Source organism: Prionailurus bengalensis, chromosome B4 (genome assembly GCF_016509475.1).
Source record: "Prionailurus bengalensis isolate Pbe53 chromosome B4, Fcat_Pben_1.1_paternal_pri, whole genome shotgun sequence".
Taxonomy (NCBI): domain Eukaryota; kingdom Metazoa; phylum Chordata; class Mammalia; order Carnivora; family Felidae; genus Prionailurus; species Prionailurus bengalensis.
The window spans coordinates 36,919,598-36,939,595 of NC_057358.1; the positions used below are offsets into that span (position 1 = coordinate 36,919,598).

The 19,998-nt window shown below is 35.5% G+C and overlaps 1 protein-coding gene across 1 annotated transcript in view; it reads right to left on the minus strand.

Moving 5' to 3' along the window:
• Positions 1–19,998, minus strand: part of WNK1 (WNK lysine deficient protein kinase 1) — a 160,776-nt gene that overhangs the window by 42,991 nt on the left and 97,787 nt on the right. Inside the window, 4 exon segments of the mRNA XM_043565053.1 lie at positions 120–307; positions 1,422–1,755; positions 2,825–3,044; positions 5,088–5,176. Of these exon segments, the coding sequence (XP_043420988.1) occupies positions 120–307; positions 1,422–1,755; positions 2,825–3,044; positions 5,088–5,176 (831 nt within the window).

The following is a 19,998-nucleotide window of genomic DNA, read 5'->3' on the forward strand; positions in this document are numbered from 1 at the left end:
ATCTATATTATCTACTTTAAACTCATGCTATTACTTGGATAGCAGAAAGAATCTGAAATTAACATATTACATCTACTGGCCCTCATTATAGGCTTACACTCTCTTATGCAGTTACTTACCATACTTGAGGATGGATATACCCCATGAGGCTGAGATTGTGCTTGGACAACAGAAGCTGTATGCCCTGGGATTGTGCCAGTAGAATGTGCCTGTTCATGTTGGGACCCATATGAAACTGTCTGTTGGCTGCTCACTCGAGATTCTGTGAAGACAGAAGATCCTTGACCACTGTCAACCGTCCCGTCAGCTGAGGGAGAAATAAATTGCCAAAAAACACAGAGAGACACACATCACAAAAAGGAGGTTTGTATTTTCCCATCACAAACCCATTACTCTAGGGTTAGTTTTTTCTTTGTAAAGACCTGAACTAAATAAAAAATGAATACTAGTTATTTTACTAAGTAGATTTCTACGCTTAAAAACATGAAGGATCCATATGGAAAAAAGTTTTAATGTCTTTAAAAAAAAAAAACTGCATGGCTGTCATAGAATCTTATTACCTGAAGAATAAGGGAACTAAAATGGAATGCTATTAGTCAGCCATAGGTTTGATGTAGCTTTCAAAGTCTTATGATGTAGCTTTCCAAGCTTTCAAAGTCTTGGAGAGCAGTGCATTCTTAGTATTAAGGAGGTAGTTCAATCAAAAACTAATAAGAGGTGCATTACTTTCTAGTCTACATGTTATTCAGCTTTGCTAAAAAAGCTGAACCAGATTAATGGATTCAATTACAAATAGCTAAGATAAATTTATTCATTTTTCATTATTAGTTATATTTCATTTTATTCATTTATTTTTGCAGATGTAAGTTTTAAAAAAAAGTTTTTATTTAAATTCCAGTTAACATACAGTGTAATATTAGTTTCATAATTACATTTTATTTTAAGGAATTGTGAAAAGTAGAAATCTATAAACTGGAACTTCTAAGATGTTGGAACCTGTGAAATTATTTTATATCTTTTTTTTTTTAATGTTTATTTATTTTTGAGACAGAAGGAGACAGAGCGTGAGTTGGGGAGGGGCAGAGAGAGAGGAAGACACAGAATCTGAAACAGGCTCCAGGCTCTGAGCTGTCAGCACAGATCCCGATGCAGAGCTTGAACCCACAACCGTGAGATCATGACCTGAGCCGAAGTCGGATGCTTAACTGACTGAACCACCCAGGAGCCCCAAATTATTTTATATCCTAATCACATTTCCTTACTGTCCTGTCCTAGTCTGTTAGTGGTAATTACTTCAAATTTCTTATTATATATTGGCTTCATGATTCAAACCAAGAGGCCAGCGAAAAATGATGAGTAAAAAGATGAAAAATCACTTAGGAGTATCCTTAGCATACTTGTCCACTTCCCAAAATACTTACATAACACAGATATACTAGTTTGTTGGTACTGTAGTTGTTGATGTTGATCTGCCTCAGGTTCTTCAGGTTCTACTTGTGTAGAAACTGAAGCTGATGTGGTAGAAGCAGGAGGCATGCCAGTACTAGCAGATGGGATCTGTTTGACTCCTGCCTGGGAAGTACTTGATTGTTGTTCTACCTGGTGTTTCTGATTGATCTCTTCCTGCTTTCTTTTTTCTTGTTCCTCCCGTACCAACTGCCGCTGTTCTCGTTTTCTCTTAATTAATGATACTCTATCTTTGATGGCTTTTGCCATGGTCTTGTGATCACCTTCACAGACATACCCAGACTCTACCTACAGGATAAAGGAGTGCGTTAGGAAGCAGTACAATATCAAAAGAAAGCAAACCAAATATAAAACAAAAGAAGCAGGTGTGGGGAAAAAAGTAGGAAGAAGGGGGAAGAGAAAGACCTCTCTAAGGACTGGTCTTAACCAAATTGTGAAATTACTGGTCTGCATTATGCATTTCTCCACCGTTTTTATAGATACTCATAGGGTGGGTACCATCATCTTTGTAGAAACTCTCAGGGTACCTTTACTCCTAATAACAACAAAACAATGGGGAACCTAAAACCAAAGGTTTTAAACCAAATAAGGCTCATTTTATTCTAGTCACTCGATTTCCCCACTCACATTAACTATTAATATTAATCTGTCTTGTTTTAAACTTTGTTTCACTAGGCAACAACTTAACCAGAAACAACCATGGTAAATAAATGAAAGTTACAAAAAAAAAAAACAAACAAATAAAAACACAAATCTCTAATGGTATAAAAAACTAACAATTAAAATAAATATCTCTTTCATACCTGACCCTTTCTATTGAATGGTTCTTATACATTCTAGTAGAGATATTCTAGGAGTATCTCTTTATATTCACTATTTTAGGCACTATGGCAACCCTAAAATTGGTGAAGTGTTTCATTTCTGAAAAGTTATATTTTAGACATAATTCAAAAAGTGATTGATCAAAGGCTGCCTACTAATAATTGATCTTGAAAACTCCCTCAAGTAAAAACAATTCACAGTGTATTTATAGAGTTTATCCCAATAACTGATCAATATTTATATATTTAGAAAATATAAATTGTCATTTGAACTCTATAGGTTTATCTAGATTAGGAGTCATTTGACCTTACAGTCTTTCACATTACTTCAGAATACATTTTAGATCCATCCATCCATCCTTATATATCTACATCTACTTATCTTTTCCTTAAATAAAAATAACTTTGGGGCCATTAATCAATACAATTTTGTATCAATGAGATCTGCCATCCACTGCTTCATAAACATTTGCTCAATAACACCAATGTTTGTAAGTCTGTATCAATTTTTAAATAGCAGATCAGTGCTAATTTACCATTTCTTGAGCAACGTCTTCTGGCACATCTCTTTCCAAGTCAAAGGAAAACTCAATAGCTTCATTGTCTTTGTATTTTCCCTTTAGTTTCTTAATATCTTCAATACGTAGCCATAATTTAATGGCTATCTTTTCTCCATCATCTTCTTCTGCTAATTCTACCCGTACCCCTGTTTCCTCCTGGAAGAAGGCATGGTTCAAAAGGTCTTTGATAGAATATCTACCAAAGAGGGGGAAGTGAAACAAAAACAAAACAAAATACCATTAGATTTAAAACATAATTTTCTAGTGTGGCTGATTATTGTCATGCTTGGAATAATAAAAAAGGACTATTAAAAAAAAAAAACAAAGATTTTATAACTCATTTCTACATTGCTCCGTGTAAATAGTGATTATAGTTTTGATCTCAAGTTACAGAACATCAGAACAGTCTCATTTATAAATAAAAGTTGAAAGTGATACTTTTTAATCGAAATGATCTAATCTCATATTAGTTAACAATGTACTAGTAACAGCAAATAATACACAGAATATCATAGCTTCAAAATACCACATAGTTTACGTAGAAATTTACAGTTAAGGGGCGCCTGGGTGGCTCAGTCAGTTAAGCGGCCGACTTCGGCTCAGGTCATGATCTCTCGGTCAGTGAGTTCAAGCCCCGCGTCGGGCTCTGTGCTGACCGCTCAGAGCCTGGAGCCTGCTTCAGATTCTGTGTCTCCCTCTCTCTGACCCTCCCCTGTTAATGCTCTGTCTCTGTCTCAAAAATAAAATAAAAACGTTAAAAAAAAAATTTTTTTTAAAGAAACTTACAGTTAACAAAAATTCCTCATATGTTAATTTATAGTTAACAAAATTTCCTCATCTAATCCTTCACCAACAGCCAGTGAGGTATTATTTTGATTTTTAGGAAATGGAGGCTCAGAGAGGATGAAAATCTTCTCATAGTTAGAAGGCTTAATGGTTGAATCAAAATTTGAAAATAGGTTTTTTGATTTCTAGTTCTTTACCTTCTACTACAGCTTTATTTACCCCAATAAATTCAATTCCTTGTTCAACAATTTGTGTACTAGGCAAAAAGTCTGATTGTGGAATAATCTTCTTTAGATAAATGGTTTCAAAATACCAGTAATCTAGTAAACTGTATCATCCAGAAAAGAAATAGCAATATGTTTTAAGACTGGAAACAAATACTCCTTTGTTTATAGTAAAAAAAAAGTTCTTAGAAGATTAAGGACTCCCCTTTCCAAACACTGTATATACAATTAGAAATCCAAACTAAATTTCTATTGGATAGTCTTAAAGATCATGATGTTAAGCTCTTCCAAACAACAGAGTTATGAAAAGAGAATGAGACTGGAGAAGTGAAGATACTGAATTCTTTAATTTGGATGATATACCTGATTGCTCTCATTCTTAAGGAGATAGATTATGCTCAACTTACAATTTATATTTGTACTGGCTGGTCTTCTTTTTCTTTTTTGGAAGGTGAGTGGGGATGGTGAGGGTAGATTATTTTTCATAAACAGACACTGGCTCTTTGCCATGCCTGACGGGTTATGAATCAGCTGTATGATGTATCAGATACTTGCCGCTCCTCTGAGAAAAGTCCTGTTAGTACACATGACTAAGCCAGATCTCCTCCTAAGCTTTGGGCAAACTTGTCTCTTTTTACTGAAAGGAATTTTGATGTTTTGCTCTTCAATTCTGGCAGAATGACAGCAAATCAGTATAGTTGAGCTGATTTCCAAGAGCCAAGATTTTATTTCACCTTTTAGAATTCAATGGGTAAAGAATAACAAACAAATCTGCTGGTCAGAAAGAGATTGAACCCTATTGAGTTTTATAAATTATGCTGACGCTACAGGTTAAGTAGTTGTATCTGAATGTAGCAGCTAAGTTTAAGATGGTTCTGGTTCACTTAAACCCTATGACACTATATTTTCACAACATTTCAGTATATCAAGTCTCAATATTACCTTAAATGGACAGAAGTCTACTTTTTAAAGATTTTTAAAAATTTTTATTTTTTAAAGTAATCTCTATACCCAATGTGGGGCTTGAACTCACTGAGATCAAGAGTAACATGCTCTACCAAATAAGCCAACCAGGCACCCCCAGAATGCTAATTTTAAAGATATTCCATGACATAGAGAAATTAATCACAAGTGAAATATTAAATACACTTTAGATTGAGTATTGTATTCAGACACATCATTACATTTTAGGTTTTTATGCAATACCTAAGTTAAAAGTGGCAACTTACCTTTCATCTTTGTTTTGCCTTATGCATCCTTCAATAATTTCCTTCACTTCAGGAATTGCTACTTTGTCAAAACTGGCAGGCTTCACTCCCTGAGAAACATAAAAATAGCAACAGAAACATTTAATAATGGCAGGGTCTTTGAACTTTGATTTTGAATTGCCTCTTAAGCTTTTATTAGATTGCCTTCTTACCATCCTGGATTTTTTCTGATTTGCCTGCAGGAACTGGTCCATTGCAGGGTCAGAGCTAAGTAGAGGCAATTTAACCACGGCAAGAAAACAAGGAACGGTCAGATAGTGGGGTTTCTTATTTCCATAGCCTCTATATGTGGCTAGGGAAAAATTTAGGCTACTGTCAACATCTTCGGCTGTGTTTCAGGTAAAGGAAGTTATTGGCTAAAAAGAAGGCCAAATGCTCTAACTTTTGTTCAGCCTTGTTCCCTAAAACATTAATCAACATAGTATTTAACTACTTTGAACAGTGAATCCACGAATGGGCATGAATTCACATGCTTAGTTTGGCAGGTATTCTATTATCACAGTACTCTGCAACAAACTCAGTGAGTACAGGAGTTAAGGATATGGATTGTTTTGGCATGATAACAGAAGAGCAAATTGTCTGGTACATATGAAACATAAAATGAAAAGTGATATATCAGATCCATATAAAAGACAAGATTTCTAACTATTTTCTGAAGAAAACTCACTACTATTATATGTAATACTATATAGTATCCTAGTGGTATTTTAGAATCTTCATAAAATGTAAATTGTTTGCAAATAAAAATTTCAGCAATGTATAGAAAATATACATAAGATGTAAGAATAACAAAATACTGAGAGGTGATATGGAGAAAATCACCTCATTTGCTATTCCCACCTTATCTAAGTAATCACGTGGATTGAAGTAGCTGCACTGATATACTGTCCAAGTGGCACATAAACACATAAAACACAGGGAATAGGAATATAGAAATAGAAGTAAGGGAGAGGTCCTAGAAAAGTTAGAATAAAGTATATAAATTTTAATCATCTATAGTCTCAGTGACAAGATCAATTAAAACAAAATTAGTGAAAATAATCTGAAAAATCACAGAAATGCATGGATTATAATAACATGCATCAAGGATCAACTCTAATTCTCATCAGTTATTCAACTGTGTTATTCAAACTCCTGATTTGGAGGTAGAAACCTACCTAGAGGTAGAAACTTCTAGGGCTAACTTTCCACAGCAAGGAACTGTCAGTAGGACTGACCCTAAAGTTAAACCCATGTATTTAAAAGGTTCATTTTTTAAAGTTTATTTATTTTGAGAGAGACAACGACAGCACATGTGGGGGAGGGGCAGAGAGAGAGGGAGACAGAGAATCCCAAGCAGGCTCTGCACTGTCAGCATGGAGCCCAACATGGGGCTCGAACTCCCCAAACTGCAAGATCATGATCTGAACCCAAATCAAGAGTCAGACATTTAACTGACTGAGCCACCCAGGCGCCCCTAAAAGGTTCATTTCTTTTTTTAAATTTTTTGACAGAGAGAGAGCAAGTGTGAGCAGGGGAGGGGCAGAGAGAGAGGGAGACACAGAATCCAAAGCAGGCTCCCCGCTCCGAGTGGCCAGCACAGAGCCTGACACGGGGCTCGAAACCCGTGAACTGTGAGATTCACGACCTGGGCTGACGTCGTTAACTGACTGAGCCACCAAGGAGCCCCAAAAAGGTTCATTTCTAAGTAATGACTACAAAGATCACTATTTTATTTTCCCTAATTTTCTTATTTTTCAAATCCAGGTAAGTTTTCCCAACTTGTCTTTGCCTTCATATAATAATTCAAATAAGAGTAAGAAAAATAATGCTGCTGAAGCAAAAGGTTGCTGGTATGGTATTTCAAACTAAAGGGCTTAAAAAAATGGGAACTGGGGCGCCTGGGTGGCGCAGTCGGTTAAGTGTCCGACTTCAGCCAGGTCACGATCTCGCGGTCCGGGAGTTCGAGCCTGGCGTCGGGCTCTGGGCTGATGGCTCAGAGCCTGGAGCCTGTTTCCGATTCTGTGTCTCCCTCTCTCTCTGCCCCTCCCCCGTTCATGCTCTGTCTCTCTCTGTCCCAAAAATAAATAAACGTTGAAAAAAAAATTAAAAAAAAAAAAGAAAAGAAAAAAGAAAATGGGAACTATTTTGAGGGAAAAAAAAAAAAAAAAAAAAAGGATGATGCTCCCTGAAAGTTCTCTGGTAGTGGAAACACTGGAGATTTTGTGTTATATTTGTTTTTAATGTTCTACAACAAACATGTAAAACTATAAAAGCAAACCTTAAAGATGTTATTTATAAATATAATGGGAAGAACAATCTAAAATACTGTATATCAAGTTTGTAGAACATTTACTATCAGCAGAAAATTGTCTAAAAGAATGTTCTTTGGTAAAACTGGACACTAATACATACTTGGCCTTTGCATGTAAAGTCAATTCAAATATTACAGGGAAGTGGTCAAAGAGAATACAGATATAATTAGGAAAAATGCTTCTTATTCTATTATATATTTTAGGGGAATGTACTTTGGCCTCCTGACAGTAAAAACTCTACATATTAATAAAACACACATATATTGATTATATTAAAGTTCTGTTCCAATTTAGCACAGGCGTATTGGAATGATGATTTCAGATTCCTCATCTAGCAAATGGGGACAGTACCTGTCCAACTTGCCAACCTACATTCACAGCAGCTAGAATCAAATGTGGTATCTAGATTGCAAGCTCTTTGAATTACTAAGTTTGCTGACCTAAGGTCCCTTTTGAATTCAGAGGCAATCATGAAAGATAATAAATCTTAGGGTTAAAAGGAAGCAAAGAATTCTCTTGAAAAATAATCACCAAGATGTAGAGTGAACCTACTTTCATCCTTGGTTATCCTTAAAAATAATCCTCTTGCTAATCCTACCCATATAAACATTCACTACTTTACAAATAGGAATTCCTATTTATAAATAGAATTATTAGTTGAACAAACGAGCTATATAAGGTCATACTGGTAAAACCAGAAACTGTGCATAATATAACACCTTAAATTTACTAGGTTAAGCTATTCAAGATTCAAATATAGAAAGTTCTATAACAGTGCTATATAATTGGTAATCCGATTGCCACTGCCAACTTAAAAAATGTATTGCAGGTGCCAAGGTAACCAATAAAACTGAGACATACCTTACCAGTCCAGCAGCTGGTATTAAAAGATTAATTCAGCTTACTGTTACCCACACAGATAATGAAAAAGATAGAAGAAATTTCAGCTACCACTCAGCTACCATCAAGAAGCCAGGATTATCAAAATATCTAGCAGAAGTGTTCTGAACCATTTGAGAAGAATATATGGGGATTATATATTGAAAATGACCCCACAAAATGTAAAAATGAGCATGAAACCTCACTTAACACTGAAAGTGACCTACAGAAAAGTCATCTGGGAAACATAATAGAAAGTTGCTTGAAATAAACAAGCACAGGTTTTGATACATTTATCATACTTACAGGCTTCTTAAGAAATGAAAGAACTCAATGTATTTTTTATTATTTTATTTATTTATATGATCCAGTGAAGAAATGGGCAGAACTCAATGCATTTTAAAATATTTTTGGTAACATACTTTTTTAAATTAAAAAAAATGGTCTAGATTATTCTAAAACATGGTTTTAAGCACCAGACAGAACAAAACTAATGATGAAAAAATATTTTGCTAAGATTTCATCTTTTCTACTCTGCAGTTCATGTACTTCAACAAAAACGATCAACTTAGAGCCTTTAAAATCCTCCTAATGTCATTCGTTTTCTTTAATACCTGATTTAGCCTCACTAAATACTAGTCTAGTCCTGTTGTGACCAGTACAGGCAAAGTTTTGCTCACCTCTTCTGAATGAGGTTTAAAAACACAAAACAGAAAAAGAGTACTAAGGCAGATAAATTGGCAGATTAAATATTTTACACATAAGAAAAATTTGGTTAAGGAGAAACACTCGCTCACTCCATTCTTCTACACCCAGCAACCCCACTGTCTCTAGAAATATTCTTGCTTACTTTTGTAACTAACAGGAATCTCTCTTGAGGCAACAGTGCCATGATATGTTTTTTTGACGGGGAGAGTAGCATGTTTCCCTGCATTCAACAAAAGAGCTTCTTGAACACCTTCTTGAATATCTAATTTAAGATACTTCTGGGTTTTAAAAAAATTATGTATTCTCTTAAAACAAAAACAAAGGCCACTTTTGTGCAATTTTCGAGCCAAAAAAGAGAAAAAGAAAGAAAGAAAACAACTGTGACTCCCTCCAAAGGTACATCAGGAGTTGATATAAATGTTTGTAAAATGTTGATTTGAACTAAGAAAAATGGAAAACACATAATACATGGATTTTATAGATTCAATTTTTCTTTGAATTCTATATACTTATGGTTTGCCAACTAATCTGGGGAAAAATAAAACTGAGTCGTAATATGGTATTCTCTGGTTCAATATTCTAGCTCTTAAAAACTGCCAGCACTTGCTTCTTAAAAGCTTAGGTTTCAAATGTGTTAGGGTAACATTTATGTATCCTTTCATAAAAGTAAAACTTTTCCTAACCATTCAGAATTGAGAAAAGCCTCTTTCCTCCTCATAAGAAATGTAGTGCAAGTTAACTAAACCACAAAACATCAAGTATTTTAAAAAGCATTCTAAAGTAAACAATTTCAGTACTTTAACTGATACTTGCTTCAAATATCACCCAATGGCTACGATATACCTTTTGTATTTATTAGAAATTCTTACCCACCTCATTTACACAATCCTTTTGAGGGCAGCAGCAACAATGAGAATTTACGATGACAAACACTGAGCAGAAGTCTTTCTTTGTAAAATCCATCACAAAAGGCAAAATACACTTGTTACAGTTAGAGGAAAAGAGAGGAAATTGATAAGACCTAAATTAACAGAGTAAATTAGCCTACAGCATAAGCAAGGCAGACATCAAAGTCAGATCGAAGCATAGATTCTTGTTTAACACTAGCCATGCTTCTCCAACTCTCAGACTCTCTCCGTTTGCTCTGCTTAGCCAATAATCTACTATTCTAGATAGGCCCTTTAAACAAAGCTACAGGCTGAACAACAGGGAAACTGTTCTGCTTCTGCACCTCCTGTTTCTCCTCTAAAAGCAACAGAACCTAGGACAAGCAAAATGAGATTTTTACTTGCTCAAAGCTCCACCCATTATGTCCACAGGTTCTGCCTCCTTGACATCAAAACCCACACTAGAAATCTATTTATCTAAACACTCTCTCACCCCTCATCGTGTTGGAACTATGCTTTTAAATGAAAATAGGGATTGAGTTCAACAACCAAAACATAAACTCTGAATGTGTAGCCAAAAGAACACTGTTGAAGGAAATCATGATACTGGGCTGGGTTCCTAGGTCTCATACACCAGGTTTGTGTGTGGGACCTGGACCACATCCCTTAAACTCACTCGAAAACTGTGGATGATAATTACCTAGTTTTAAATGTTTACCTAATTTAAAAAGAGGTGATATTAAAGCCTTACTACTCTCTTATGTTACATTAAAAAAAAAAAAAGGCTGTGAATTAGTACATAGAAATGGTAAGAATTTACTCTTCTCCCTTCCCTTTTATTAAAAGCCTCAATATGCATATAAACCTAAAGATATTCCCATTTTCCAGGAAGATCTCATGGACCCACATAACTACTACTTTGACTTAGTGATTAAGGAAAGGTTTTTCTTCATGTCACTAACAAAGATGGTAGAAAAAGCACTTTCATTGCACTGTTATAATGGGTAACAGAATAAAGTCCTATTCTTTACAATTGGTAAGATGGAATCCCCATCAAGACCAGGTATTAAGGCTTCAATTACTCAACAATAATAACATAAGGGCTTAGAACCTCTTTGGTGGGAATACTTCTACTCTAAAGGCTAGAAATGGCTATTCTAACAAGCTCTCTCAAAGTACTAGTTGTTATTGATCTTTGGCTCAACACAATTCATCACTAACTAGGTAGTTTAGAATGTCAGGTATTAGTCAGAAATACAGTAATGTGGTCCAGCATTACCTTTAACTTAAATGTTTGAGAGTAAGCTTGCTTAGGACTATGCTAGCTAAATGAAAATGAAAGAGCTAGAAAACAGGTGACTTGTTACCTGGATTTTAAAATTCTGCTGGGCAACACACAAAACCACAATGAGATCACTTTTTTTGGACAGAGGTATAATACAGGCACAAATATCTAGACCAGTCTTTTCTATATATCAAAATAAGAGTTTTCAACATATACAATAAAAATATCATTCACATATATGTACAAGAGTTTACATCTAAGCTCTAATTCTTCTTTCTCTTTAATTAAGTCAGTGTTTTTCTCTAAATTTCCTCATTTCTTTCAGTGGTATCATCACTATTTCCATGATCCAGAATAGAAAACTTAGTCATTCTTGGATGCTTACTTCTCTCAAAATACTTAAGTATTATTATTCTCTATGAGCTCTTTAAACAAAGATAAATGTTTAAAGCAACTGGTAAACACTTCTGCTACTAGTATTCCTACTGTCCTTCCAACAGTCAAAGATCTCTGGCCAGGCAAAATGAGATTTTTGCTAATTTCTTTGTTACCTCTCAAAATCACTGCTTCTTTTGCATAACAACTGTGACCACCAAAGTCCAGATTATTAACACCTCACCTCTTTAAACTTAACCAATTTCAGATGGGCTTCATTGTTTCTATTCTCTCCATCTCCAATTTGTATTTTATATTGTGACCAGATCAACCATCTGGCTTCATTTAATCATCTGACATTTAGCCCTTTCCAGTCACTTGACATCATTTAACTCACATTACACTACTCAAAAATGGTTAATAGTTCTCCACATCTACAAGACTGCCATAGGATCACAGATCTAGAAAGAATCTGAGAGGTCCTCCTTATTCAAATGAGACCATTTTGGCCCAGGGAGATTAATGCCATATCAAAGCTAGAATCAATTCATTAATTCAACTGGCATCTATGAAGTATCTAGTCTAGTCTACTCTAGTCCTTATTAGACACCTGCCAGATACACTGTATCATCTTTAGCACCTAGAATAAAACAGAATTGGTTTTTATGGGTAACGGCCTCGTCGTCAATGGTAAAGCAAAACCTAGAATCCAGATTCCACAATGCCTAGTTCAATGTTACTTCTAGCCCATGTTCTGGTTTTTTAAATTTTCTTGATCTGGTGTGAAAAGCCCTCACAATCCAACTTCCACCTTCTTCTCTACTCTTATCTTCCCCAAAATAAGTCCAGTCAAACCAGTTACTTGTTCACCCAATACTTAGTGCACATTTTCACTAATAAGAATACTCTTACTACTCCCCACTTTTTTTAGCCAACTGAGTTCTACACTTCTCTCAAGGTATACTACAAATCATATATAATGAGAAGGTAGCAATTACAAAGTATCTATATATCTTTTGGCATGTAAATTACTTTTAAGATACCAAGAAACTCAATATTGCTATAACATACTTAAGTATAGAAACTATCATTCTATATTCTAGCAGTTTTTATTCTATAGTCTAATGCCCTGTGAATTATACAGCAACATTCAGCAAATATAAAAAAAACAAAACAGCTTTTTTGAGAAATTCTGAAATAAGGATTTCCCAAGTTCCTTAGTACCTAAAACATTAAGAATGATACTCAGAACTCTTTGGTTTAAGAATACCAATCTGATTAAGAAGCTTTAATTTTAATCAAATCACAGAATAATGAAATGCCTCTGAAAATCATGCAAAACGTCCCCAAGATATAGCCCATGATACACATAGGTTTCTTTTACATGCAGAATCCAAATTTACTGGATGGAAACATGAATAAAATTTATAAAGGAATCATGTCAGCTAATTCCAGTAGATTTAGATCTCTGCATTACTATAAAAATTCCAGCTGCTAAAGAAAAACATATAGTTTTCCTCAACTTTTCAAACACTATCTAATCAGGAATCACTTGTTTCAGTTAAAAAAAAAAAAAAAGGTGGGGTGAATTGTAATCTGTTATATAAAAAGTAAAAGGAATTTCACCCTAACTGCTTTAGTTCTGTTTTTCCCAGACAGAATGTTCAAATCTTGCAATCCAATGGCTAATGGAATCAGTGACAAAGTCAAATTACACAAACAAAGTAATTAAAAATCCCCATTATTTCTAACTTGGTTGTTATGAGGCTGGATTCAGCCAGATTCTTATTGGTATGAACCATTAGTTTACAGGAATTTGAACATACCTTATGATCCCATTGGAAAACAAACCTCTTCAAACTTCCTACAAAATCTACTTAGCTCTATCAAAGGAAATTAGTTTACCTCATGATTCCCCAAGGCTCATTACTCTCCGGATTCATGAAAGCTTGTGTATGGTTCCAACCTCAAGTGCACTATCCTTCATATAAAAAAAACTGACGACACTGCTTACTGTAGTTTCTATTCTTTTAATAGCAGACAAAAATTGTGCTCATTACTCTTATTTGGATTTTCTCATTACCAATGGCAGATTTTAAGACAACTGAAGTTTTTCTCCTTTAAACAAGGTATCATGAACCTCTCTATACAGGGCTAAAACATGCTATACCAGTCTTATGCTGTCCATGTACCCTAATTTCCTTACTCTCAGATGTTTTTCCCTTGAGGTCTAAAAAAAAGTTAAAAAACAAGTAAAGAAAAAACTTTAAGGTCTGTTATTAATGTCATATTAGTGATGCTTGATTTCTGACACCACAACCACCACCATTATTATTATTATTATTATTATTATTATTATTATTTCTCCTGCATGTCCATGGGACAAAATGCTTAACCTGTGATTCTATTTTCTTATCTGTGAAATGAATATATTATCTACTTACCAGGATAAAGATAAGATAGTATATGCAAAGCACTTTCAAGATTATTGGCAAGAAGCAAAATTACAAATAAATGTTAGCTCATTCATTCTAAAACTTGACTTTAGGGGCGCCTGGGTGGCTCAGTCGGTTAAGCAGCCGACTTCGGCTCAGGTCATGATCTCGCGGTCAGTGAGTTCAAGCCCCGCGTCGGTCTGTGCTGACAGCTCAGAGCCTGGAGCCTGTTTCCGATTCTGTGTCTCCCTCTCTCTCTGACCCTCCCCCGTTCATGCTCTGTCTCTGTCTCAAAAATAAATAAACGGTAAAAAAAAAAAAAAAAACTTGACTTTAAGTTCATTAAACACATTTTATAACTGTGATTTACTGAATGTCACTGGATAAAGAATGGAATGAGAGAACGTAATTCACTACTAAGCATGTAATACTGATGCTAATGATAATAACAGCAATACCTACTAAGTACTGATTGATAACTGCATGTCAGGCACTTTGTTATGTTCTACACACATCACTCATTTAATCCTCATAAACCCCTTAGGTTCAGATTAGTTAAATAACTTGCCCAAAGTATCACAGCTAGGAAAGGACATTGCTGGGATTTAAACTCAAGGAGACCCAACTCCAGAGCCCAGTTCCTCCACAGGCAACGTAAAATTGGGTTTCACTCTCTACAGTTCTGTATCCATGTGTTCATTTCACAAATACTGAGTGCCTATGACTTGCCAGTCTCTAAATACTACAAATACAGCCAACGAACAAGTCAAATAAAATCTCCAATTCATAGAATTTGTATACTAACTGGGGCTTCAGATGAATACTATAAACCTGTGACAAAAGCCATGAAGAAAAATAAAACCATCAGGGGATAGAAGTGTGTGCACACTAAAAAATATTTTTGGGAAAGCCTCTCTGAGCAAGTAATATTTCAAGTACAGACCTGAATAAATTGCATGTACAGAACAATGACATGCAACAATTTATTATCAGTGCACTATAGAATGTAATTACTAAACCACAGTCTATATTTACCCCCTCCACATCAGCACTTACACAGACAAGTTTAAATACCCTTAGGTCACAGATTGACACTGTAATTGACATTTATGGATTTGATGCAGCATTTTGATATAAGCAGGGGATCTGGAATCAGATAATAACAAAAATAACAGAATGCTCTGTTATTTTCTAAACATGTAATCTTGGGCTAGACTTCCTGGGCTTCAGACCTATATTCACAAAATGTTGACAATAGTAGCATTTACTCTTTTCCACCTCCAGGTTACTGGAAGAATTAAGCTATGTAACATATGCAAAGTGTTTGACGCAATGCCTGGCACAAATGATGTATTATTTATTAATATTTCCACTGCTGTCACCCACTACTTGTATGACAGTGCACCACTGCAGGGTCAGACATGTAGTAGTGAATTGCTCTCTAAGAGGAAAAAAGAAACCTGTCCTTGAGGGGCTCAGTTGTAATGGGGGAGGGGAGGGACAATAGTTAATATCAACATAATAATTATTATATTAATAAAACAGAGGTAGAGTATGATGGGAATATAGAAGAGAATGATACTGGCATGACTTTCTTCCAAAAATCCTAAAATATTCCTGATAAAGAGTGCCAAGGAGCTGAAGCTACTGGTAATTACTTCATACAAAATTTGCTTCACCACCTCTGTCACAATAGGCCACTAAAGTTCTCAGCTTAAACATATTTTTACTGGAACACTGTCTCTGACCCTCTGGAAGGAGATCAAAATCCCCTACTTCTTTATGTCTATGAAATCCACCTTCTTTACTGTAATTACTATTTCAGTGTTTACTGACTACACTAAGGTATACATAGTAGATCTGGGATGGAAACCAGAAATATGGAGTGGCAGGAGCACTGGCTGATGGTGGTGGTAAGGGATTAGTAGGGGTGGTGGGGGATTTGCATCAGGGAGCCCTATGAGCTCTGAATAGATAACCAATCATGCTTCCTTATTAAATGACCAATAGTTAGGCACTGATGCTAACATATACTTTAAAAAATTAGTTAAATTTATATCCAAAGCAGACTTAACAATCAGGGTGCATTTCAACACAAGAGTCATCATTATTGCTTACATAATTATATAAATCATTATATAATCTATGTATTTACTTCAATCCTCACATTTATCTCAGCACTCAAAACATGAGAAAAATTTTAGAAAACTAAAAAAGGACATGGATGATGTTATTCTTCATTGGAAGCCAGAAGATACAGATGGAGGTTGGTGAAATCAAGACAGCATTTCCCAGATAAGAGATATAATGACTGACAGGACAGAATAAGGGACTGTAGATAATACAGAACTAAATTTTTACAGCTGAGAGAAAAAATAAAGCACAAGTGAATGCCTGCAGTATCGCTAGAAACTAAGAATCCTAACACAGCTCCACTGACTTAAAGAACTTCTCAAGCTTTTTATTCCATCTCTTCCACAGCTTGACTTATTATTTTGCTTTTTAAAAAAGCAACTCCTGGGGTGCCTGGGTGGCGCAGTCGGTTAAGCGTCCGACTTCAGCCAGGTCATGATCTCGCGGTCTGTGAGTTCGAGCCCCGCATCAGGCTCTGGGCTGATGGCTCAGAGCCTGGAGCCTGTTTCCGATTCTGTGTCTCCCTCTATCTCTGCCCCTCCCCCGTTCATGCTCTGTCTCTCTCTGTCCCAAAAATAAATAAACGTTGAAAAAAATTTTTTTAAAAATAAAAAATAAAAAAGCAACTCCTGGGCCACCTGGGTGGCTCAATTGGTTGAGTGTCTGACTTTTGATTCTGGCTCAGGTCATGAACCCAGGATTGTGGGATCGAACCCCACACCGGGGTCCACACTGAGCGTAGAGCCTGCTTGAGATTCTCCCCCCCATTACTCCCCGACCCCGACCCTGACCCTCTCCCCCACTCATATGCTCTCTGTAAAAAAATAAAATAAAAAAGTAAAAAAGCAACTCCTCAATAAGCCAAGAAAAAAATGCAATTAAGTAGGATAAAATTTCTAAATCAGTCTGGTTACTTTTAATGCTAGTAAAAAAAATTCATGAATGATGGAATAATTATTTTCAAATAACGTTTTGGCATTATCTCATTTAGTCTATGTTACACAGGACTGGAAGGGACGTCAGGTGATCACTGTTCCAGCTCACACTTCTCAAACTTTAACGTACATATGAATCACCACTGGAACTTGTAAAATGCAGATTTTGATTTGAGCTGTCTGGGATGAAGTGAAAATTTTACATTTTTCACAAGTGCCCTGGGATGCCAATGTTGCTGGTGGGGGAACTACACTTTGCATAGCAAAGATCTAATTAGAGACTCTCAAAGTGTAGTATTCAAAACTCTTTCAGGGGACGTACAAGGTACCTCTTTTCCAATGACATATCTGTGTGAGGCCAGCTTTTCTTTATACATTTTAATAAAAAAAAAAAATACTGTAACAGATTTCATACAGCAGACATGAGAACCCAGCTGTCTTCTTGCTGACCAGACATTAAAGATGGTTGCAAAAATGTAAAAATGCTGTCTTTTCACTAAATCTTTAAAATTAGTTTTGGACAAAAACATTTTTTTATAAAAATGTTATTAATGTCAACATATTATTGGGCTTATTATGTTATTACATTATAAGACTGTGTTAGTTTCTAATACAGTAAAATAGATATAACATAAGTGAGCAAAAGCTTTCTGGGGTCCTCAATAATTTTTATGATTATAAAGCATCCTGGTAAAAAGAGTTTGACAGTCACTGAATTAAATCATTCAAATCTGGTAGCTGCTATCTTAATCTCTTCTCAAAGTATCTTAACGGACAGAATCTCAAACCTCTACCAGGCCTTTGCAATGTCTTATCACCTTATCAAGTTCTTTATCTCCAATTATGATTCTTCTTCCTGTTTAGTCTCTTCTAGGTCAAAGGAAACAACTGCTGAGCACTTTCCTTTTCCAGTTACACATTCCCCACAAGAAATCCAAAGGAACAGGTATCCCCCACTTTTTGAAAGTTTACATTATGACACTTTGGTTTTTTGTGTTGTGGTTTTTTTTTTGTTTTGTTTTGTTTTGTTTTTTCAGTTTTTTAGAGAGAGAAAGAGGACAAGCAGGTGAGGGGCAGAGGAAGAGACAGAATCACTAGCAGGCTCCACACTCAACTCCAAGCCCGATGCAGGGTCGAACTCAGCAGACATGAGATCATGACCTGAACCGAACTCAAGAGTCAGACACTCAACTGAGTGAGCCACCCAGGTGCCCCACACCACTTTGCTTTTATGCAAGACCTACATGAGTCCCTGTTTTCACTAACCAAAAGAAATCCAAAAAGGATTTTTGCTTTTATGAAAAAAAGCAAAAGTAGATTTCAGGGCCTGTTTTGCAGTGAGCCATCAAAGCAAGAGTGGCAAAGCTGAGCTCCTTCCCCTGGGAGCTACATTTAGAATCAAGACACCATAGCTTTAAATTGTGCCAGTGAACATCTGCACTTTAACTTGTTTTATGCATCTGTTAGCAAGATATATCCTACGGTATTAGAAAATCCTAAAAGAGGTTATAATTGGAGTCTGAGAATGCTCAAAAAATTTAATATGAATGTATATTAATAATAATTACTCCTTCCCTTTCATGCCTTTTCAGCTTACAAAAGACTTCAAGGGAATGCTCTGTTTGTGGACAGTGAGGGAAACCTGTAGTTCTAAAAACTGAAAATGATGGGTCTCAATGAGAAAGGATCCATGAATCAGGAATTGTCCTGAAATGTCTGAGGTACTAGCAAGTGAACTTACGATTTAGTTTTCCCTATGAAATCTCAGAGAATGAAGTGAGAGTGATTATAGGGTAAAAATTATACTGAAACACTTCCAACAAAATACAGACCTAGCCTCATAATGGAAAGAGTTACTTATAAAATAGTTGTTTAGAAATTACAACTATGAGTTTTGATAATCGATGGAAAATACATGCATAGATGACTTTTTCGCATATCCTTCTTGTCCTGGAATTTTGACTCTAAGTTTTAAAGTTTCTGTTTTCTGCTCTTTTGGTACCAAATAGTTTTACCCATTATAGAAAATATATTGCTTTTATATGTGTTATCTGTTTCAACTTGGTATTATTCAATTTCATTTTAGGATAGCTTTGTTAAAACTTCAAAGGTGACCTTAAGTTTCATTCCTGTTTTGCAAGGTTAATTCAACCTCCCAAACTTACATAAGTGTCTAACTGACTATATTTGGGATTCCTTTAATTAAATCATTTATTCTTCAAACTATTACTAAATGACTCAATGTGTCAGATGCTATGCTACCAGTACAGTATGTACAAAGATTTGATAAATCAAATTCTTGGACAGTATCTTTTAAGACAATATATATTTCATTTTTTCTGTTCTGCAGTCCCTTTCCAGAAGGGAGGGTGGCTATAGATTCAAACAGTTTAACAACGAGAGAAGAAGGAACTATAGAACTAAAGGGAAACAAATGTGGTATATCCATCCATACAATGGAGTATTATTCAGCTATAAAAAGAACGAAATGCTAATACTTGCTACAACATGGATAAACCTTCAACATTATGCTAAGTCAAATCATGCCACAAAAGGCAAAACAGAAAAACAAACAAAGCATAACACATAACAAAACATAATACATTTCATTTGTATTAAATGTCCACAACAGGCAAATCAAATCCAGAGAGACATAAAGTAGATGGATGAGTGGTTGCCAGAGGCTCGTTGGAAGGGGGAATGGAGAGTGAATGCTAATGGATATGGGATTTCTTTTGGGGGGTGACAGAAAGGTGCAGCATGAATATATTTTAAAAAGTGAATTTTACATCTTAAAATGAATTTTTAAAAAAAAATTTTTTTTTTCAACGTTTATTTATTTTTGGGACAGAGAGAGACAGAACATGAACGGGGGAGGGGCAGAGAGAGAGGGAGACACAGAATCGGAAACAGGCTCCAGGCTCTGAGCCATCAGCCCAGA